Here is a 23,166-nt window from a genome sequence, read left to right on the forward strand (position 1 = left end):
GAGGACAAAGGAACAATAGGTCAGGAGACAAATCTGACCTTTCCTTTTGGGGATGCTCTTGCCTGTGTGTGTGTGTGTGTGTGTGTGTGTGTGTGTGTGTGTGTGTGTGTGTGTGTGTGTGTGTGTGTGTGTGTGTGTGTGTGTGTGTGTGTGTGTGTGTGTGTGTGTGTGTGTGTGTGTGTGTGTGTGTGTGTTGTGTGTGTGTGTGTGTGTGTGTGTGTGTGTGTGTGTGTGTGTGTGTGTGTGTGTGTGTGTGTGTGTGTGTGTGTGTGTGTGTGTGTGTGTGTGTGTGTGTGTGTGTGTGTGTGTGTGTGTGTGTGTTTTCTCTCTCTAGCTACTTCCTGGGAGAGCTGGAGAAGTGTATAGCGGAGCCAGAGAGGCTGGCCCAGCTCTTCATTAAACACGTGAGTTCTAAGATGGACTAGACACACACACACACACACACACACAGGTGTGGAGGTGTCTAGATCTCCTTCCTTGTGTTGTTTGGCGCGAGGGTAAATAGAGCTAAGAAAAACATTCATTGCTCCTGTTTATCCTACACCATACGTCTCTCCATCTCTCTCAACTGACTGCCAGCGTCTCTCCTTCCATTTCCCTGTTACTGATACGTCTCAGCCCAGGCTCTGTTTTTACAACAGTGCACACGGCAAACACTCACATACACACACAGCAAAACACTGGCCAATTTCCAGTCTGGGCTGGACTGGTCAGGAAACACAAGACCACATGAACACGACAAAAGAAAAACAAACTCTCAGCTTAGTCTCTTTGATATGAAGGCTTTTTTTTCACCCAAAACGACCACAAACTCCTTTTTAAATATCCTTGCTCAGGAATGAAGCAAAGGGATGCATGCAAAGAAAGATCCACTGTTAAGAACATTGTTCTTAGAATAGAATGGGTGGCATGGGGTCACAGGGCTTACACAGGGTGCGAAATTAGATTGGTTAAGGGGTGGCACATGCAGATGGGGCAGACATGATGGGTAATTTGACCCACTTGTCTTTCTTGTCTGAAGATGCTTAAGTCAAATGTGTGTGTCTCCCTTTTGCTATATTCACTCTGTCTGTCTGTAGCTCTTCAAACAATTCAATAAGCCTGAGCCCACTGGATAATTCACTTAAAAAGCCTGTGGGGGAATAAAGAAACTTGTAACTAAATCTAAGCATGGTGTCAAACTGTGAAAACAAGCAGACAGGGAACATGGCTCTAATGAAATGCAGAAAGCCCAATCTGCTTTTAACGAGAGCTGTGACACCAATACGCAACATGTGTGCTCGCTCACATACATGCATCACATAAACACATGTAAACACTCACCCCAGGCTAGTATACTGGATGCTGGTAGACAGAATACTCATATTTCACATGCAGCCGTCCTCTGCAGTGTTACACGATGTCCATATTCAGGTGGAGCCGCTCACTGGTCTCTAGGTAACAGAGCCATGCAGCGTGTTGCTAGGTACAGCCTTATATTGGCAGTCTCTAAAAAGCTCTGGTTACACTTAGGGTAACCTGGGTGAATTATACATAACCCCATGCTCATCTACATGTAACTCCATTAGGACTCTCAGGACTGCCACATCCTCACTTCCATGCCAATTACGCACAGGAGAGAAAGCGCTTACCCAACTGAGTCAGCTTCAAAGGCCCCCCCCCGCTCTCCGAGACAAATCATTATGCTCTGCTCTACACTGCACATAGATCGTTGTCCTGTTTTCCGCTAACATTTACTTTATTTGCAATGTTTATTTATCTGTATTGCATATACAAATAAAATGTTGTGACAAGGAAGTTTCCCTTTGTCGCTTATTTGTATCAAAGATTCAAATGCATGGTTTTGTCATCTGATGTTTGTTTGGCTTGTATTGCAGGAGAGGCGTCTGCATATGTACGTAGTATACTGTCAGAACAAGCCCAAGTCCGAACATATTGTCTCAGAGTACATCGAGACTTACTTTGAGGTGAGTATTTCATTCAAATTAGTAGTTTTGGTTCCGTCAGAAAAAAGTTAAAAAAGCTCCTAGATTCAAAGATTGCATCTTCAAATGGCCTGCTTACATTACATTACATGTCACTTGTTAGACGCTTTTACCCAAAGCGTACATACATACATTCAATACTGTGGGCAATCCCCACAGGAGCAATTTGGGGTGAAGTGTCTTGCCCAAGGACACAGCAACATGCTGACTGCAGTGGGATTTGAACCAGTGTCCCCTTGATCCAAATACCCTCCTGTTTTGTGAACAACAGTCCAAAACCCCAAAATATTAGATTTCCATCAAAGTCTTACATATGAGGAGCTATAGCCAGCAAATATTTTGGATTGCATACCTTTTATAATAATGAAATGTTTATTCAAAGCTACATTGAAGGTTGAATTACTTATTGATGCAGGTCAAACACTGTAGATGTGCCTGTAGTTACTATGCCCTTTAGTATGCACGTACTGTATGTCTAACTGTTTATTTGCTATATACTGTATTATACATGACCCTTTAGTTGTCTTTCCATCTGCCATTTATTATTGAGATTGTAATCAGTTCCTTTTCATTGACAGTAAACACATGACTATTAGATAAACAGTATAATCCCCGTGATATATTCTCTAAGAATGATTATATTGGCCGTTAGCTGCTGCGTTTGCTGCGGCTGTCATGTTGACTCGTGTTGTTGTGTCCGTCTCTTCTGACAGGAGTTGCGACAGCAGCTGGGCCACAGGCTGCAGCTCAACGACCTGCTCATCAAACCTGTCCAAAGGATCATGAAGTACCAGCTGCTGCTCAAGGTGAAAAGCAGGGCACACACCAACACATACACACACACATACTGCTGTTCACTGTGCAGCTGTCTGACACATCGCTGGTCTGTTACAGCATTGTAAACACACAAGCACGCACACAAACACGCACACAAACACGCACACAAACACGCACACACACCCCACTGTGCAGGAACAGTGACGACACACCGGCTGCTTTCAGGCTACTTTCCATCCAGAGAGGAAGAGGCAAATTACATAATGAGATTCTTCCCATAATATTTAAGCAATAATACGTCAAAAAAGTCTTTAAAGAGGATCATAAAATGACATCCTTGGTATAAAACGTTTCTTTGATATAAAAAGTTGAACTTTGGCAATCAAATGAAAGGTGGGTTCAACCCCATAAATACTCATCCAGATGTCCACACCTTACTCTGAGCAGTAAACCTGGAATGCTCTGGTGACCATGCTGTGTTTATTTGAGCAGGACTTCCTGAAGTATTACACCAAAGCCGGGATGGACACGGAGGAGTTGGAGGTGGGTGTCCTGATTCCTAAATATAAGGTTTAAGGTGTGCAAAGCTATGCCTTTTATGAGTATTCCTGCTAATAAACTCACTTTTTTCTTTTAAACAGAAAGCAGTGGAAGTGATGTGCTTCGTGCCAAAACGCTGCAACGACATGATGAATGTGGGCAGACTACAAGGCTTCGAGGTAAGACTAAGGAGTTAAGACCATCCTTCAAAGTCTTCAAAACATTTCTCATGCCAACTATTTAGCCTGTAACTGTAACCACTTCCTCGGTTTGTTGTGTTTATCTTTGCTGTGGCTCCAGGGTAAGATCACAGCCCAGGGGAAACTGCTACAGCAGGACACCTTCACTGTGACCGAGCAGGACAGTGGCTTCTTGTCCCGAGCCAAAGAAAGACGGATCTTCCTGTTTGAGCAGCTGGCCATCTTCAGTGAGCCAATCGACAGGAAGAAAGGGTTTTCCCTCCCTGGGTACATCTTTAAGAATAGCATCAAGGTGGGCGCCTCAGATCAGCTAAAGCAGCTTTAGAAAAATAGGAAAGTTCTTCTAACTCCCAGGTTATTCACGTCATACTAATCCACAGAGATGGCAAAAGTACACACACCCTTTACTCAAGTAGAAGTACAGATACTCGTGTTTAGAAATACTAGAAGTAGAAGTACTGACTAAACTTCTTCACTCAAGTAAAGTAAAGAAGTATGGGCTTCGAAATGGACTTAAGTAAAAGGTACCCGTAACTACCATCTGTTTTATAGAGTAACTGACCTCCAATTATATTAATAGAACAATAATGTCATTGTTAGCTAATGAATGTTTCGATGCTGAACAACGGCAAAATGACAAAGTTCTCATTGGTCGCTCTTGTTTAGTGAAGACCAGGAAATGATGGATACACGGATCGTGTTAAAATCGGCACGCAATGACTCTAAATAATAATGATCACGCCACCAAACGCAGATTAAAACTAAAGTAACTAACCTGTTTTGAAAATGTAAGAAGTAAAAGTACAGGTATTTGTGTTAAAAGTGTAAGAAGTCAAAGTAAAAAGTCGTCAGAAAAATAAGTAGTGGAGTAAAGTACTGATACCAGAACAATGTACTTAAGTACAGTAACAAAGTATTTGTACTCCTCTACTTCCCATCTCTACATCATCTCAGAGCAGGCACTTTTTTGAGGTTGCATGTGTGAGCGAAGCATTTAACAAGCAACTCGGCAGGATGCACTCTTCACAGATGCTTATCCGATGTGATGTGTTCCAGGTGAGCTGCCTCGGGGTGGAGCCCAGCGTGGAGGGAGATGACGGCCGCCTCGTGCTGACATCACGCAACCCTGACGGCAGCGTGGTGCGCTTCCAGCTGCTGGCCTCTTCCCCTGAGATCTGCAGGGCCTGGGTCAACGATGTGGTTCAGATCTTGGACAGCCAGCGCAACTTCCTCAATGGTTAGACCCAGCTGAACTCTGAAGATTACACAACATCCCACGCCATTTATCCATAAATCATAATTCATCCTGGCATATATTTCATCCTTCCATATATAGACTTAAGTGCACTTATGAATCAGTGTAAGATGAGAGGAGTTTTTTAGTTTGACCATGTATTGTGGCCTTTGGAAACCCATTCCTGCCCCCGTTCCAAGAGAATTATAAAAATAAAAATGTCATGGTCAGTCAACATAATGAGATTCAATGTCAAAATTGTCTAATAGTACTTTATTTATACTCCCTTTTCAATGTTTATAAGCAGTTTACAAAGATGTACATCACATAACAATCTAGTTGTTAGCAGACTCAGTGTTAATGAATTATAATTCACAAGTAAAATATGCCTCCATAAAATAAGTCATAATTATTGATGTAAAAACTGCACATTAATAAACCTTAATGTCCTTATCTGCCTTTACCCGCACAATATAAATATGAATGTCAATGCAAAATAAACGGGATGAAGTAAACTGACAAAATAAATGTTGAATCCACATGACACAATGCTTTGTAAAATGTTCAGAATCAGGTACAGATCATTGTTTTGTTTTTTGTACTGTTTTTGTTTCTGATTTTATGTAAAGCGTCTTTGAGCACTAGGAAAAGCGCTATAAAAATCAAATTTATTATTATTATTATTATTATTATAAGCACTGTCTATGTTTCTGTGTGTGTCCTTCAGCCTTACAGTCACCCATTGAGTACCAGCGACGAGAGAGCAAGTCTAATAGCCTGGGCCGCAGCATGAGGCCCCTGCTGTCTGCTGCCAGCGCCCTGCGGCCCCATTCCTCCGCCTCCATTGACCGCCATAAGCTGCCATCCCTTCACTCTCACAACACCTCCCTGCCCACACTCTACCTGCCCAGCCAAGGCCAGAACCAAGGACCCATCGAGACCTACGCACTGCGGGAAGTAGGTTTCTTTAGCTGTCTCCTTCTGTGCCCTATACTGTGACAATGTTCTGCTGCGTCTGCCCACTCAAACACAGTATTTCTATTTATGAGACACCTGAGACACAGCCAGGCCCGTTATCTCTGAAAGGTCTCCTATTATACTATTTTTAACATATATTATAGGTCTCAGATATATACAAATATATAGAAAACATGTCTATGAAGTGATTTTCTCAAAATACCAAACAGATCACCCATTCTAGCCATGCCTCATACCCCTCTATTTCAGCCCTGTTATGCCCCTTTCACACCAACGCGGTTCCAGGGACGGATCGGAGCTAGAGCCTGATAAGCACCGGTTTTTCCTGTTCACACCGCAGCGGAGCCGGCTCTAAGCACCGAAAACCGGTGCTTACCAAGCACCAAAACATTTTCGGTCTAGAAGCAAGAACCGCATTCGTCACGCTTACGTCGGAGGCGAGGGCAGGGGCAGGATCAACCTGAGCAATAACAGTTTATGGCGAGTAGTACGGCAAATGAAAGTTGTAACCAGCAGTAGCGCTGAGCAAAGTGACTAGAAGGCAACCACACACTTATTAAAAAAAAACACGCTTTATAAAGTCAGGCAACACTAACCAGGCTTCGTGTGGTTCTGTTTATTTGTAACTTACTTTGACCATCCGTTCGCTGTTATTGATCATTGTGGAGAGCAGGCAGACGTTTTGTTTTGTATTATAGCAGCTATCGGATGGAATCAATACATGGGCTGCACAGATTGTCATGTCCGACTATCACAAGTAGAATCATAATGAAAAATACGCCGGTAAAATGTGCCTGTAGAAAACGGCTTATGCCACAATAGGATAGCAACAAGTAGTCAAGATAGTCAGTTTAGCTTCGGTTGCTATGCTAACATCACCCATTTTATACCAGAGAAACTTTCATAACAGCGTTGTAATGCCAAACAGCATCAATTCAGACTGACACACATTCACTTATGGGGAATTGGGGATATGTATCAGCTGCTTGTGCGACAGTCAGACAGTGAATACTTTACAGCGGCCGCTGCCGTGTGAGCTAACCCGGAGCTAACGGGAGAATAAACTCTGGTGGAAGAGCAGCACTGCAGCGGTCGGTAAATGCCGCTGAAACACATTAATAAACAATGAACCACGGCACTCTGGAGAAAAGTATAAGGGTTGAGAAGTAGTTATTTAATTGAATCTGGCTTCGTATGATTAAAAGCAACACGATCATCGACCCGACGGTGTTGGGGAGAAAATCAGCGACGTAAACGGTGACGTCATGACGCAGCCGCGGCAGCACCAGTCGGGCTCTGGGCGGTGTGTGAACAAAACGGGGGCTGAAAAGAAAAACCGGTTCCGAACCAGAAGAGCACAAGCACGGAGCTAGAACGGGAACCGCGTTGGTGTGAAAGGGGCATGAGAGAAGTGCTGATTCTGGGTCCGTAGCTTTAAAATATATATATATAGAGATATGGGTATATAGGAAAAAACCTGAGGGTTTTGTTTTTTGACACACCGGGGACACATATTTATGTATAAAAGACATACAAAAGTGCATTTTGCATGATAGGAGACCTTTAAGCTTTTGACTGGGCGGCTGTACTGTCACATATATGGGATAATTAAAATAACAAATGATATTGTGTGCATGCACTACAGTGTTGCTGAGTGACTTACCTGTTGTTTGCCTCTGCAGCCCACCCTGGTCCAGCCGTGCCCTGCTGACTCCACCACTGTTTCTCTGTCACATGTCCAACTGGGCTTCACTGATCAGCCAAACTGTCAAGCTGTGTCAAATGGGATGTACACACCCACCACACAAAGTGCACAGGTAGTGTATACACATGCATATAGAGACTAAGCTGTGAATACGATATCCTTTCAACTGTAATTATTTCAGAGCTAAACTGGGTGCTCCTGGGTTGTATCGCAGCCATTATTCAACACCAGCAGTGGGATGATTAATGACAAAACAAGCCACAGGAAGTTAACCACACAGGGAATAATGGGCTATTGTTCAACATCTTACCATCGTTCCACTGTGCTCATTAGGGTAATTAAAAGATGAAAGACTAATAAATGTTAACCATTTATTAAGACACAAATACAGTGAAGGGTTTTTTGAATCATAAGAAGAGTTCAGTCAGACAACTCACGTGTTTCTTTAACATGTTTATTAGAAGCAGCATATAGTTGAGTTTGGCGTCTAGGCTCGGGCCTCATCACTCCACAGATATACATAGCACGATGAGTGATGATTAAATAACTAACCCCCCGAGCCTACAGGTGGAAGCTGGGGTGGAAGCTGGGGTGGAAGCTGGGGTGATGGTGGGGCAGGCAAGCAGCAGCGACGTGGAAGTAGCTGCAGCAATAGCAGCAGCAAGCAATGCATAGAGAGATATCTGGCAGGTTAAATAGAGCGGCTTATTAAGGAGACTCTGTTTGGTTGGTTGGTTGTAGAGTGGCAAGGGGCGTTATGTATGAATGCAGCATAAGTGCTCGAGTTGACTGCCTGAACTAGCTCGCAGGCTTCGCCCCATTTATTTCTCCCCCTATTGGATCGATAAATATCTGGAAAGTTCTGAAGGAAACTGATGAACTTTTAGCTGTGCTGGTTTCAGTTAGTTGAATACAAAGACGGGAAATTACCACATCTCTGTTTTACACAAAATACAACAAGGTTCCATTTCACGCCTGTCTGCCTTTACCCTGTAGTTTTAACCATCTGGCCAGTCAATAATGGCAGCATCCTGTTGTTGGGCTCTACATTACCATTAGTGACGTCTCCCTCTGTCATCACTGGGCTGATGTCCTCAGTGTTGACAGCCCATCGGTTGTTGTTCTCCATACTTCTCGCTGGATAGGCTCGGTACATAATAAACAGGAAGCGAACTGAGCCAGACGAGGAAGTCAGAGAGAGATGCCTATCAAAGCCAGAAAATGGTTTCCCATACTTGTGCTGGGATGAAAGGACGGACCTGGGCCAATGCATTTTCAGACTGCAGCTTTAATTGGAAAATTGCGTTAAACTAAGTTTCGTGTTTGGTATAAAAGTGAACCTACAGTATTATGAGTGAACATGTGCAGTACATGGAAGTACGTTGTGATGAATGTTCCCTCTATCCCCAGCAGAGAGCAGGAGAGGGCTGCCGGAGGGGGCCGCCTGCTGATGCTGGGAGCCAGGCTCCACTGTCGGGCCCCTCAGCCGGACGTCGCCCCAGCAACCTGGCTCAGCTTGCCGAGGACGACCTATGAACTCTGAGGCTCTCTGTCTCCTGGGGCAGGAGGACAGCAGCTAACGCCACAACTGAGGAGACACGAATACTTCTCCACTGTCTGTTAATGCCAGGCTGGACCCTTACCTGGTTCAGTCATAACTTATGGAGGATACTGAAGGAACCTGAGGGAACATATGAAGGAATTATGGGCTGAAACTATGAAATTACTTTTTTAGGGAGCCATTCAATGGGCAGCCTTGGCCACTTTTGAGTGTCCATGGACAGTACCCACTACCCAGTGGTACTGGACTGGTATGACAATTTGTGCTTTCTACCTTTTTGAGAGATTGAATATCTTCTCTCTTTCAAAGGGCAAGGGGAATTTGTTTGATGAAGAAATATCCATTCCTATTTGGGGCGGTCACTGGAGTTACATGTGTGCCTGAATGTTTGTTTATGCAACAATGTGTGGATGTGTTTGTAAGCATGAAAGTGTGCAAGGAGTGGCAGTAGCTCCTATTGTATCTTTGGTAAATATCCTTCATAAACATGTTTTTTTCTGATGCCCCATTGTGAAGACAAGTACAGCCACATTACTACATTTTGTCATTCCCCTGCTGACAACTGCTGTTTGTGTTGACAAGAATAGGAAAAGCAGAACACTTGATTTGAACACGCCAGTGGAATTTCATCTGAAAGTGAAGAAGTTTCTGTCTTGCTACATAGCTGAGAGCTCCTGGGTGCTCTCTTATTCTGTTTGACCGGCCCTCGTTTGATCTGGACAAAAAAGGCGTGAGTGAGCCCCCTAGAGGTTCTCTGTGGGAATGACGTCACTTCAGAATACTTTTTCTCTCTTTGGGCTACTCCTGAGGAGTTGCGAGATACAGTAGGTGCATTCAAAGGGACTGCTGTGCTGACCCAAAGTGTTGCATGAAACATCTCTGTTGTGATTGACTGACACAATGCTGCTTTACACAGATCTTTCGTTCTAGGCAGAAGTAGAGAACCTGTGGTTTTGGGGGAAAACACCCTTAAAAGTGCATTGGTTTAAACTTATATGAATTGTTTTATTAGTCCACTGTTGTCATGTCAAGGCTGTGCACCATTTCTATAATCTCTGTTTAGCTTTTGCCCTCATGGACTAAATACTGTACAGTGCATACCATAAAGGAAATCATACATTTCCACTTGTAAGATGAAGAAAGACCCTGGTATGCCAAGAAGTGTTACCGTTTCAGCTGGTTAAAAGGAAGGATAAGATGCTGGATAAACAGAGTGATGCTGATGGATCTGCATGCTCTTCCTCAGACAACAGTGCCAAAAAACAGTAGCTCGCCACTCAAGTATTTCATGCTCTTACTTATAGTTCAGTTTGCCTGTACTCTTACAAATCAATCATAGACATATGTGTTACTATCTGGATCGTAACGCCTAAATCACACAGAGGGAAGCAAGTAAATAAATGAGGCTATTTAGTCACTATATAAACGTTCTTCTCTGTGGCCAGTAGAGGTCCCCACAAGGCTTTCACTTCCAGTTAAGTTAGATCATACAGCTGCACCAAAGATCAAGAGGCCTCATGTTTCAGTGCTCACAATCAAGCAAAAGCTGCTCAATGATCTGTCCAGAACCCAGTAATAAACTACATCAAATGAACTGAAAGGTGAGATATGAGTGGAACCATCTCACTAAATACATCTGAAGTTAATGTAAACTGTCTGTTTCATGGGAATGACTGATCAGGCAGTTTTTCTTTATTACAAAGCAAAGCCATTACGGAGAACCAGAAAGACACCAACACCAGGAGAGGGTTTGCGAATGCCATCATGTTTGACTGACTGTTGTATCATATCAAATAAAAAGTCTTTATGAAAATGGGTGTGGTGTTTATGTGTCTCTCTAAATTTCTCAAATCTAAAATAACTGCTTTTATTGCCCACAGAGACGTATCTTTGTGTGGCTGTGGATTTTTATATTCTAAGGTAATACTATTATCTGACACATACTCAATGTTTTCATTTCGTATTCATTTAACTAAAAGTGCAACTAAAGTATGTATTAGCCATAGGCCATGGTCCTCTGACTCTACCTTTGGGAACCTCTGACGAAGACAAAGGCAATGCATTTTGCTTGCTGTAGCATCCCCCTTGCAGAAAGTTCAAACAGGATTAAAAACAAAGAGAAGAAACCCCTGGATGAGCAGACATCTGGTTGGCTGGCCTCTGAATAAAGCCCCTTTCTGGGCAGTAAAGCAAGGCCGATCGTAACACGGCTGTGATATATGGAGGAGGGGGGGAAGGGGTATTAACTTTCACAAGGGTGCAAAATCAAAGGGAGTTCCTGTCACCACTGAGGGGGTCTCAGCAACAGGGGTCCCATTCACAGGGAATTCCTCTCCAGTGCCCTCTGTTGCATCTGTTGACTCAATCTTCTCCATTGAGAGAAAGAAAACACTCATTAAAAGCCACATGACTGTGAACTTGATTGCAGCAGGCGAGACAAACCCCATCAATGGATCGAGTATTTACTTTGAGGTGTGAAAATCTTTGAACAGCCCACCATGTTAGGGCTTCTTTAGGAGCTTCTTCCTTCACACCAACAGAACAAAGGCAGCATTTGTATTCTGAATGCCATCAGATTATCATTTAAATAAAATGTTAGATCTTTAGGAGCTCCGGGGCATCGGAAATTCACACGTTTACTGAATGGAGGGTAAGAGGGTAAAAAACGTTCACTGTCAGTCACAGATACTGTATTTAAAGGTAAGACAATAACATAATTGGAAACAGTGTACGTTTCAGCAAAGACAATATTTATTAAAATGTACATGCGGCCATAACCATAATAAAATTGTTCATGATATTTATACATAATTTACAAAGAATTGAAACATTTAAAATGTTTGCTAATCTGAAGCCGTGGTACTTCACAGAAATCTGTAGATCAAAGACTTACATTTCAAAAAAGATCCTACCTTGAAGCTGACAAATTAGGGTTTGTTTTGGAGAAAAAAAATCGAATTAACAGCAACAGAAGCTCTTTCCATTTTAAACCTGTTCTCAAGAGCAGAAATTATAGTTTTTTATTCAGCAACCTTCTGCTGTAAGGCATACATTTATTTTGAACATGATAATATGGACATATTAAGGTAAACCTTGTGGAACTCGCTTATGTCTGGCACATCCTTCACAAAATATTTACAACATTAATGTTTAAGATTTTTCCATTTTTCCATCAGTTCAAATTTAAACAAGTATTATTTATTTAAGGCATAATACCTTTCTTGGTTCAGGAAGAATTGTTTTTTGTGGCATTTTGAAGTAGACAAAATTCAGCACAACTCTTGAAATATCACTGAAAAAGAACTTCAATTAATCTTTAAAGCTGCCTTGCCTCAAAAAGAACATGACAACCTTTTTAAAGATGGTCTCTAAATATATTTTCATGGTACTACTTGAAGTCAAACGTAGGGCTTCGACAACAGAAGATGTGCGGGGAGGTTGATGCTCACCCTCTAGTGCAAACCTATGGCAGTAAGTGTAACACAGTCTGTTCATAGTTGATTATTATTGTGGAATGATGGATGACTCTCTCTTGATATTGGTGAGCAGCGGGTCCGTGCTCTGTGAAGGCTGCGCAGACCGGCTCTTCCTGGTCTGGTGGGTCTTCACATGTTTGGAGAGGTGGTCACTCCTCATGAACCTCTTGCCGCACTGCTGGCACCCAAAGCGCTTCTCCCCGGTGTGTGTGCGGAGGTGCCGCTGTAGCTCGTCTGAACGGGTGAAGCTTTTCCCGCAGAAGAGCCAGTTACAGATGAAGGGCCTCTCCCCGGCGTGCCAGCGCAGATGTGCCTTGAGGTGAGAGGTCTTCTTGTACACTTTGCCACACTCTGGGATGTGGCAGATGTGCAGTCTCTTCTTTCCAAACTCTAACCCCCCTCCATTTGCCTGGCAGTTGGGGCACTTGCAGCGGCGGCAGCGGCGTGTGGAGCTCAGGAGGCCCTTGGAGGTGCCTTGGAGAAGAGCAGCTATCTGTGGCTGGTGGCCCAAAACCAGCTGTCTGCCGAGAGAGAAGTGATGGTTGGAGGCGGTGGCATTGGTTTGAGGTAGGCTCCACCATTGCTGCCCTTCGTCCATATGGCCTCCGGGCAGGTGATGCCGGGCCGAGGGGGTCTGGAGGAAGCTGGGGAAGTTTTGTGCCACACTGTTGTGCTGAGGGTAATAGGAGCCGGTAGTCTGCGACTGTGAGGACAGCACTTTGACGGGGGAGAGTTCAAAAGAGTAAGAAGAAGGTGGTTCAGCCGGAGGGGTGAGAGGCAGCTCATGGTGGTGGTGATGATGGGGGTGATGATGATGGTGACCCAGACTAGGCTGCATGTGTCCGGGAAACTGCACCTTGGGCACCGTGAAGGTCATCTGGTGTGTGCTGAGGGCTGAGCTGGGCGCCATTTCGTTGCTCCAGAGCTGGAACATCCCCGCTGTGGAGCTGACGGTGCTCTCGTAGGGGAACTGGGAACCTTCTGAGCCCATCGCACCCCCCACCTGCCAGGCCTGGCTACAGGTGGTGGCCAGGAAGGACAGGGCGTTGGGGGCTCCCTCTGGGGAGGAGCTGGGCGTCCGGTCCTGTTTGGTGATACACAAAAATACATCATAAACCACACTGAAGACAAGTCCAAGTATTACATTTTCATTAATTTAAAAATAATATGACCTAATTTTATTACACTATCATAGGATATTGGCACTATATCTGAGCAAAAAAGTTTGAAAGAAAGATACATTTTAAACTTTTAAATAACCCTGCTGCTTAATTTGTTGTGTTGCCCTAATTGGGGTTTTCTGTCTTTTCTGGAACTACGATTTTTTTTAAAACAATTCAACCACTATGATAAGCTTACATCTTCACACAATTCAATCTTGTGAAGCATATTATTTCAATACACACAAGTTGCCGAGTGGTGACTATCACCACCACTAAATCAAATAATAGAAGGCGTCAAAGATATGATTAAACAACAAACCTGTAAGAAGGTGTGCAAAAAGTTGTCAGTCCTTTGTATCGCGAGCGCAGCCATCTGTCCTCGCGCTCCTCCACGCACCTGCAACACAAACTGCGCCGAGAGGCACGAAGCACAAAGTCTCAACTACAGCTCGGGGTGCAGAAGAGAAGAAAAGATGCTCTCGGATGACTCCTTGGGAAAGTAGACTGAAATATCCCGCGTCACTGAAATGTCCCTCAGTCCGCCAGGTAATTGTTGTCAGTGTGCGAGCAGTCCAGACAATCTGCTGTTGGAGCAGAGAGGTCTGAAGTTAGAGGCAGAGAGGCGCGCAGTAAATCCTTGCGATCATCTCAAAAGCGCCTGAGCTGCATCTTCTCTTTATAGAGTGAAAAGATCCTCTCAACGGGGTCTCCAGTATGATGCAGGAGAGCGAGTCAATAGAGGGGAGATGTGAGGGTGGAAGGAGGGGGGGATTGTTAGGTGAAGGGGTGGGCTACTCATAATTTCACTCAATTTCAACCAAATGCTGACCTCAAGTGTTGACTCCTCCTCCAATTGTTCTGAAAAAAAGAAAGCATGATAAGAGGTTTCCTGTGATATCTAAATTGAGAGTTTGAACTTCTCCGGACATCCCATGGTATTTTCCACTTCTTTAAATTAAAAAAAGGTGCATGCATGATTTTGAAAAAACATTTCAAATTGTTTAGTGTTTCAGCAACTTTCATTTTCTACATTTAGAACCACAATATGCTGAGACTGTGATAAACTCTAAGATTAAAATAGCCAACGTAGTCAAATATTTCCCACCATGGGAGTATTTACATGCGGCTTCAAATCCACTGTGGGAATTCAAGTAAAGATAGTAGATACATGGATTTTATATTTTTGGCAACAACCAGTGATGCAGTTTTGAATGAAAACGTTGGCAATCTACAGTCAACATTATATCTAGGCAAACAAACAGAGGTATGGGAACAATACATTCATACTTACAGGAGAAAAAAGTACTTTTCCTTTGTATCCTCACATCTTGCATAACGTCATGCAACAAAGGATAGAAAAAGGGCAAAACAAGTGTTCATTTTTTTACTTAATTTCCTGTAACCATAGATTCACACTTGCACTTTAGATATGGTAAAATTGGACATTTTACAATGTGAGTTTGAGTTAATGCATCATTTTGCTTAGGTGATGTTAACAGTAAATTAATAGATGATTAGGAACTGTTTTGGACAACAATTAATATTTACATTGACAGCAGTTTACTCCATTGTTTGGTATTTTCTCCAGATGTCACATAAAACACTTTTTGTTTGTCGGCAGGCAGTTCCCGGCCTAGCAGGCGCAAGGCTCACACACCATGAACACAGTGACAGTATTTTCCCTCACAAAGCTAACTGATAAAACTCAATCAAAGCCTCTGAGTTCTCACCAGTGGGTGACATGTCAAATAGGCTGCCCTGTGTGACATTCTCACATTTCAGAGTTCAAGTAGAGGCCGCTTCAGATCTTCTCCATTAAATGCAGATTGAGGCTTAATCTCATTCTGTAAGTCTGTTCACCATTACAATGTTAAGAGTTTAAATCCAGGCTGGGAACCTGCTTCTCATGTAAATTCCTGGTTCCTCACTTACCCACTGCTCCCTGTTTCACAGACTGTGATCCTTAAATAAACATGCCTTAAGGAGGAGCCAGTTAGAATTAGAAATACATTCACTTAAAATGTAAACTTTATAACTCAGTTTGGGCACAAACGTAAAGGTGTTTGTATTCAATGTGTTAGTCATTTTTACTTGACAGTTACAAATAATTAAAGGTATTGAAGATGGTCAGTAAACTGTATTTGGTTCAGGACTTTTTAAAGTTATTAGTGTGAAAGCAGATACGACAGGATGCATTTTAAATGATGTCCTTGACAGAGAGACAGCTCATTTTAAAACAAAATATTTGTCCATGCTCTTATTGACGTGCAGACTTCAGCTGCAGCGTAATAAAATCACACACTTTTTTTTTTTCATATAGTAACAAAATTGAGCAAATCTAAAAAAAACTGTTATGGAAAGAAGAAATGAAAATGAAGACTCTAAAAAATATTTACAGAGTGTTAAAGCATATGCAATTATATTAGATTTAGAAAAAGCAATAGGAAAGATGTATCTTAATTAATTATAATTTCAAAGTGTTTCCCAATAGCTCTGGCTTGAAATGTAGGAATAAAAAAAGAATTTCAGAAAAGACAAACACATGCATTTAAAATAAACACATGCATTTAAAATAATAAATCAATAACATGATTTAGTTTGAAACAAATTCCTTATGCAAATATTAATACATGTGATGTAACTCCAACAGCATTGCGGAAAATAGTCTAATTCCAAATGAAAGTGAACATTTAGGATGAAAGAAACCCGTAGTAAAGAAAGAGCGGAGGACATGAAAATAGGAGTGTATCTTGGAAGCAGAGGTTTGCTGTGTCTCTGGTTTATTACGGAGCAGAAGTTGTTAATTACCCTGATTCTTATTTCCTGTCCCCTCTCCCCCACGCCACCCCACCCCCACTGTACTGCCTCCCAGATGAGTGGCTTTGAAGTGCAAAGTACTCTCTCCTCACTTTGAACTGTGAAAACAATGCTCATGTGGTGGTGCTTACCTTCCCCATGTTACCTCATTTAAATAGACCTGGATACGGCTTGCACAGTTTTCAAGGGAAAACTCATTTCCAGAGAAAGAGGTCCCTGTGTTCATTAAACAGCTGGTGAGATTGCCGCTAATCAGGCCCGCTCCCTCCGTCATACACTGCAGGCTGCTCTGACTGGGTGGCTACCAGAAAATTCAACTTCAAAAACCAACACAGGCTACATCCCAACAAGGTGATGCAGACACTTTTATGCACCTATTACTAAACAGAAAATTAGCTCAAGAAAAAAAAGAGCACATATGAAAGCTCAACAGTGTTTTTTCAGGGAGTTTAATGATCTGAAATCACCTGAGTTTTAAGTCCTTTTGCCCACAACAAAAAACAAATGGTGCTGTTTTTGTTGCAAACATAATCTTACTCTTAAACTCAGAACGTAGAATATGCGAGTGGCTGCTCAAGCTGTTTTTATCATGCCTGGGGGGCAGTTTAAAAGCCTCAGATCACTAAATTGTCCCAGCTGTCTTGACCATCTGCACTCGAAAAGGGCAGCCACAGAGGAAAGCGGCTTTTGTACTGGTGGCGATGTCAAAAAGCCAATTTTACAGCACCGTGCTGACTCAATTGCCCTCATGTGACAAATGCAGCCTAATGGATGAGACAGACAGCATGTAAAAGCCTGCTTCTAACTGAAGTGCTTCACTCTTTAACCATTCAAATCCAAGACAGGACAAGATGGGCCGTAATTACCATGACACTCACAGTTTCATTGGGATGAGCAGCAGCACCAACAGCTGGACTTTACAATGCAACAATCTGATAGCTCATTCAGGAGTCTCTTTCCTGTTTCCTATTGAGTTAGAAATGTGTGTGTTAGTGTTTCAAAGGGAGGGGGCAGAGAGATACTAAAGAGACATTGATGCTCACAATCAGGCACATTGATAAGGTTTACTAAATCGAATGCGCCCCCTCAGTAGTGCCTTGGAGAAATCACATCGATCAGGATGCAATGGAAACCTTTCACATCAGTCACATCATGTTATTTCTTCTGTTGTGCTTCGTCATCTGAGCAGATCAAGTCCTCCTCCATCTGTGAACTATTGTTGAGGACTGTTTCATGTTTGGCAATCCATACTTTTTTACTAAAACTCATCTTAAATACAAATGTTTATTTATTTTGAAGAAGGAGATGGATAAACTGATAAAAACAGCTTCTTCTTCTGCCACAAAGGTAAATGCAGGTTATGCAAAAATGCATACATTCTGAAGGAATACATCAGTTAAATCATTCTGTTGAAACAACTTCAAACATTCAACTGCTACTCAGTAGTATGTATCTAATACCTAATATATATATATCATTCCAATAACTTGTATATAGACTCATACTGCACTATTCCACATCATAACTTTATTTCATTTTTATAACTATTATTATTTTTGTATTGCTCTTGCTCTTATTGTTATTATGTTATGTTATTATGTTGCATTGTTGGAGAAGCCTGTGACATAAGATTTTCAACTGCATAATTACTCTGTAGCTATGTCAGATTGACAATAAAGAACCTTGAACCTTGAACCTTGAACCTCATTCAGTTATTTAGTATGAATATATGTATTTCTATATTTGGAGAGTATTTCAATCTCAGGAAAATACTTTAAACATCAATTAATAATTAATTAAATAATATATTTAAACATTATCTCAAAGGGATATCTTAAGCTGTTATCACTCTATATGTATGTTTAGCTTTTTTCTGCTGCAAACAAATCCTAACATGCATAATTAAAAAAATAACAAAAATGAAATCACAAATCTCAGAATTGCAATATGTTTTCATTGCTTCTCATGCCGTGATATCACAGCAGGATTTAGTTTTGATTCCCACTCTGCACCACAGTTTACATCTGTAGGCTTGTGAGAAGTAGCAAACTACAATAATTCCCTCATCTCTTGTCCATTAGCATGTACAAAAAACCCAAAATCTCCAGTCTTGGGCAAACAGCACACATCCCCACTTGTCAAAGAAAACTTTTATCAATACCAAGAGCACTTGAAGTTTGTTTGCATTTTGTTTTCCAGCACTCTTAACAACTTCAGAAGTCAGATCACAGGAGTATCTGATCAAAGCGCTTCGTGGTTAGTTCTGGAAACACAGGAGTGCTACGCCACGCTTTGATACTCCACATCAATATTTCAATTCAACAATCACTTGACATGCACCCATACTCCCAGAGACGAAAGACGAAAGGGGAGAAAGAGAGAGGGAGAGAGAGATCCAGGGAAGATGTAGGGGGTTTGGGAAGTACATATAAAAGAAATGGATTGAAGAAATTCCTTCCTTTTTCACCTTTGTGGCAATGCTGTATAAAATGAGCTGATATTTCCTTTACACTTATAAAGAAGTGTACTAAAATCATTACAAAGGCAGCCCAAGTTAAGTCAATACGTTTAAACATGCAACATATTTTACAAAATGTTGAATTGCCTGGCAACTTTGTCTCACAAAATGAAAACACAAAACTGACAGGAACTTTTGGTCTAATCGACTGAAGTCTCACAGTCACTTCACTTATATGTCAGTGCTAAAACACTTGTCACAGTCTGAAATTCTAGGCAGAGGATGTGTTTCATGTTTTATCAAAGGAAAGTAGTACAGGAACTCTGCAGTGATAAAGATGAATACAGTCCATCTGCCAAATGTCACTTTCACAGTGCTTCATAATCATTTCATCATCTCTACAGGATATGACATGCTTTGAAGGTTTCGGCCTATAAAATATGGCTTTTGATCTGAAAGAGAGACTTGTAGCAGGAAAAGACGTGTAGTCAATCAGGAGATATTACGTGACACTGCTACTGGTAAAGCTTCAAGTGTGGTTTACAGCACACTGTTACAGAGTCATTGTGAAGATGCAGCCAGTTAGCATAAAGAATGGAAATAACGCGAAAAAGCTATTGTAAAAACGATAGAAACATCTTCACAAAAAATATAAATAAACAAAAAGAAAAGAACCGTCAGTTTATGGCAAGTTACTATGAAGAATTATGAAGAGTATTGTTATGACCAGACCCTCAAGAACAATCACTATTGGCGCGTTTCCACTACAGCGCGGAGCACGGTTTAAGAGGGCTGTGACGTCAGCGGCCCGTCTTTGGTTGCGTTTCCACTTGGCCTAGTACCGGCCGGCGGGTCCTAATTCACAGTTTTTCTGGCCTCATAAAATCGTGGGTCTAGGGCCAGAGACAACGAGGCTGAGTCGGGCTGAGTATGCTAAACTAGAGAGAGAATCGCTGGCAAGGGGGCTACAACTACAACAAGATGGACATATTTGACCGTGATTTAATTGTAATACACGTTTCAAAATGATGCCGAAGTAACAACATACTGATACCGGTTAGTAAAAACCATGAATTAATGCTTTGACAAGTCTGCAGACAGACGGCAGGCGAAAAACCTTTTAAAATGCGTGTTTTCTAAATGGAGATTGGCTAAGCTAACGCAGTATATGCTCCGACCGTCCACACTCACAACAACGGCCTATACAGACATAAATAAAGCAGCGACTGTATTCACCATGACACAGGCAGTCTGTGGTTTGTACTTGTTTAACTTTTGTCTAGTTTCTGAACATATATGAGGAGCTGTGAGCTCTGAGTGCTAACAGCTAACGGCTGTGTTGTTTTTCTGGGGTTCTCATTGAAGAAGACGTCACGGCTCCGCCTACACTGCGTTACTATAGATACTACCCCAGTTCCTAAACTGTAATGGAAATGCGCCATAAAGTGAGCCAGTCCTAACGAGGCCTAGCCATACCGAGCGAGGCCGAGCGAGGCCGTGTAGTGGAAATGCGCCATATGTAACCCAGTCTCACGGCATTTTGTGTTATAGTCACGAAATTAATTTAATCTATTGATTCGTGTTCACCAACACGATTTTCCCCTTTTTTTCGTGTCACACAGAACGATTTCAAAAGCAATGTATTTCTATTGGTAGTATATTTCGTAACTGCAGCACGTCTTTTTGTCCAGTCGGGTCTTGGAAGACCGGAAGCTGTGTGGTTCATAAAAACATTTTCTTACTCAATATCTTACCCTAAGCCTAACCCTATCCCTTTTATTTTAAATTGTATAATGTCTGAGTTTTTTTGCCGTCCGCGAGGAAAATAAATGGGGCTCAGAGCCTCAGAATACTGAAATCTGTATTTTTTGTCATCTTTTTTTCCTTCTAATTTGTTATTATTTGGTGCAGGCACGAAACATACTACCAATAGAAATACATTGCTTCTAAAATCGTTCTGTGTCAGAATACTGAAATCTGTATTTTCTTTTATCTGTTTTTCCTTTTAATTTGTTATGATTTACATTGCTTTTAAAATCGTTGTTGGTGAACACGAATCAATAGATTAATTTTGTGACTATAACACGAAATGCCGTGAGACTGTGTTCCTATATAAGTTTGTGAGCCGTACACATTATGGTAGGTGGACTTTGTTACCTTCCCACAGACCCATGCTAGTTTACCACCAATTTCCAGTCCTTAAGTTAAATTAAGCCAAGAAGAGCTAAGCTAAGCTAAGCTAAACTAAGCTAAGCTAAACGAAGCTAAGCTAAACTAAGCTATTTTGCTGCTGGTTCCAGCATCATATGCACAATTTAATCTACATATAGATACTGTATGTTTGTATAGTTGTTGTTTATGTGTATATACACATATATGACACGTTGCTATTTATCTTGCCTAACTTTGTTGTCCTGTTTAGTTGTATGTTCATATTTACTTATACCATATACATGTTTGCTTCTGATGGCTGTTTAATAAAAGACACTGACAGTGTGTCTGTCAGTCGTCTGTCATCCTCTGTGAATTTCCTGTTGGTGCCTAAAGTATCCACTGTCGCACCTTTTCTGAGCACAATACGTTTATGTTAATACATATCCCAACACAACATTTAAAATTAATGATAACTAATTTACCAGGAAAAAATAATTGTTTATTCATAGGGTTTGCTGTGTAGATTCCCTAAAAAGATGAATTCCCTACAATTGCCTGTCTGTACAATGCCACATAAAATGAATAAATAAAAAAGCAAACGCAGAGACAAAAGGAAAAAAAGAAACAATGGGCTTATCAATCATGAAGTGTTTCCTAACGCGTTTAGACAAAGATGAACAGAGGTAAATAATTAGCTGTAACACTTGACAATATCATCAACAGCCACCAATTCAATGTGGGTATTGTAGCATCCAGAGACCCCTGCCAATTGATCTTATTGCTTTGTTCGTGGTTGTGGGAGATGTGAGCACCTGTCACATGTGATAATGCCGTCTGATCTACTGCTGTACTCAGTGGGGGGACTGACTCCAGAAGGAAACAGGGAAAAAATCACAGGAGTTATCAAAAAGAATGGATAGTCACTAATGTTCTGCTTCATGAACATGTTTAACCTTCTTTAACCTCACAAGAAGATTATTGTGTAATTGATGTCTGTGCAGAAGGCCTTTCGTAGGGTTAAGAACATACCTTCAAAGTCATGGACCCCATTTCATAAATATTACCCAGGAAGCCCCCAAAATGCCATCTGGTATGTCGGTATGTCGGTATGGTAACTAGTGACTTATGGCAAGGATCCAGCTGAAATCTGAAATGCAGAGCAGGAGCAGAGATACAAGGGCTACATGAGCAGAGGAGTGCCGCACAGCCAGAGCAGTAGATTTATTTGTAAATGTACGCCTGTGATGCCACTATCTGTTAAGCCCCTCAGTCAGCTCAGCCTGCGTAATGTGAGGGGAAGTGTCACCCTGTCACCACCATGCCAGGGATCAGCCTGCTGTTTGTGTGTACCGCAAACCAAGCCAAGCTTTGAGGAGGAGGGGAGAAAATGACACAGAGGCTCTTTCATCTAATCCTTGCGGTGTAATTTGCACCTCAGTAAGTTTAATTGATGACTACTGATCAAATACCTGCCTTTGAAAATAAAATCTTTGGGATTGTTATTTTCCCCTTCAACCTGCAAAAAGAATTCTTAATGCAGCTGATGAGAGGTCTCTGACTGATGGATTCGTTTTTTTGTGAGTTTCCACTTTGGTTCAGTATATTGAGCAACTACTACTACTGCTAATATTGTGCGTACTCCCTTTCATTCAATACATTCACTTTTGAACTGTACAAACTTCATTAAGCAAACTTGCTAGACTTTTCTTCCTTCGGCACGCAGCAGCAGTAGCATATGCACCTGAGTTCTGCGTGTGCTTCTTCCTCCAGAGATCCAACCTGAACATCAATGTCATTCAGACAAACGGATAGTGACAGGCCAAGCTTATCAGTGTCAACGTCGGGCTGCTCTCCGGGACTTTGATTCCGCACTTTTCCCACAGCTGAACAGAAGGCTGTGCTTTGCAAAACAAACCAACAAACAGGGAACCTGAAGAGTGTGATGAAAGAGTAAACAACATGGCCCGGTAACATGCCCCACAACCATGACACTTCCTAAGTAGGTTACCATGGAGGGTAACCCAATTGAACATGTGCGTCTGGTTGTAGTCAGGACAAGCTGAGCAGTTGAGGAACTTCACACCGCAGCGGCGTGGTGAGGGCGATGAGGACAGATCT

The 23,166-nt window shown here is 41.9% G+C and overlaps 2 protein-coding genes across 4 annotated transcripts in view; one reads left to right on the plus strand and one right to left on the minus strand.

Moving 5' to 3' along the window:
- arhgef25a (Rho guanine nucleotide exchange factor (GEF) 25a) overlaps nt 1–10,787 on the plus strand; it is a 42,668-nt gene extending 31,881 nt beyond the window's left edge. For 2 of the 3 annotated variants that reach the window (XM_034145234.1, XM_034145236.1), the window contains 10 exons: nt 335–404; nt 1,878–1,967; nt 2,699–2,791; nt 3,255–3,305; nt 3,404–3,481; nt 3,603–3,794; nt 4,559–4,739; nt 5,464–5,693; nt 7,397–7,531; nt 8,830–10,787. In XM_034145234.1, coding sequence (XP_034001125.1) covers nt 335–404; nt 1,878–1,967; nt 2,699–2,791; nt 3,255–3,305; nt 3,404–3,481; nt 3,603–3,794; nt 4,559–4,739; nt 5,464–5,693; nt 7,397–7,531; nt 8,830–8,955 — 1,246 coding nt within the window. In that variant the 3' untranslated portion in view covers nt 8,956–10,787. The remainder of the gene's footprint in view (nt 1–334; nt 405–1,877; nt 1,968–2,698; nt 2,792–3,254; nt 3,306–3,403; nt 3,482–3,602; nt 3,795–4,558; nt 4,740–5,463; nt 5,694–7,396; nt 7,532–8,829) is intronic. The other variant, XM_034145235.1, reaches the window with a different exon arrangement.
- Nucleotides 10,788–12,484: 1,697 nt separating this feature from the next.
- Nucleotides 12,485–14,129, minus strand: sp5l (Sp5 transcription factor-like). Its single transcript, XM_034145120.1, has 2 exons — nt 13,939–14,129; nt 12,485–13,540 (listed from the first exon to the last, which is right to left on the minus strand). Exons 1-2 carry the CDS (start codon nt 13,990–13,992, stop codon nt 12,485–12,487), a joined length of 1,110 nt encoding a protein of 369 aa, XP_034001011.1. The 5' UTR covers nt 13,993–14,129.
- Nucleotides 14,130–23,166: the final 9,037 nt, after the last annotated feature.

This window comes from Trematomus bernacchii, unplaced genomic scaffold (assembly GCF_902827165.1).
Source record: "Trematomus bernacchii unplaced genomic scaffold, fTreBer1.1, whole genome shotgun sequence".
Classification (NCBI taxonomy): Eukaryota; Metazoa; Chordata; class Actinopteri; order Perciformes; family Nototheniidae; genus Trematomus; species Trematomus bernacchii.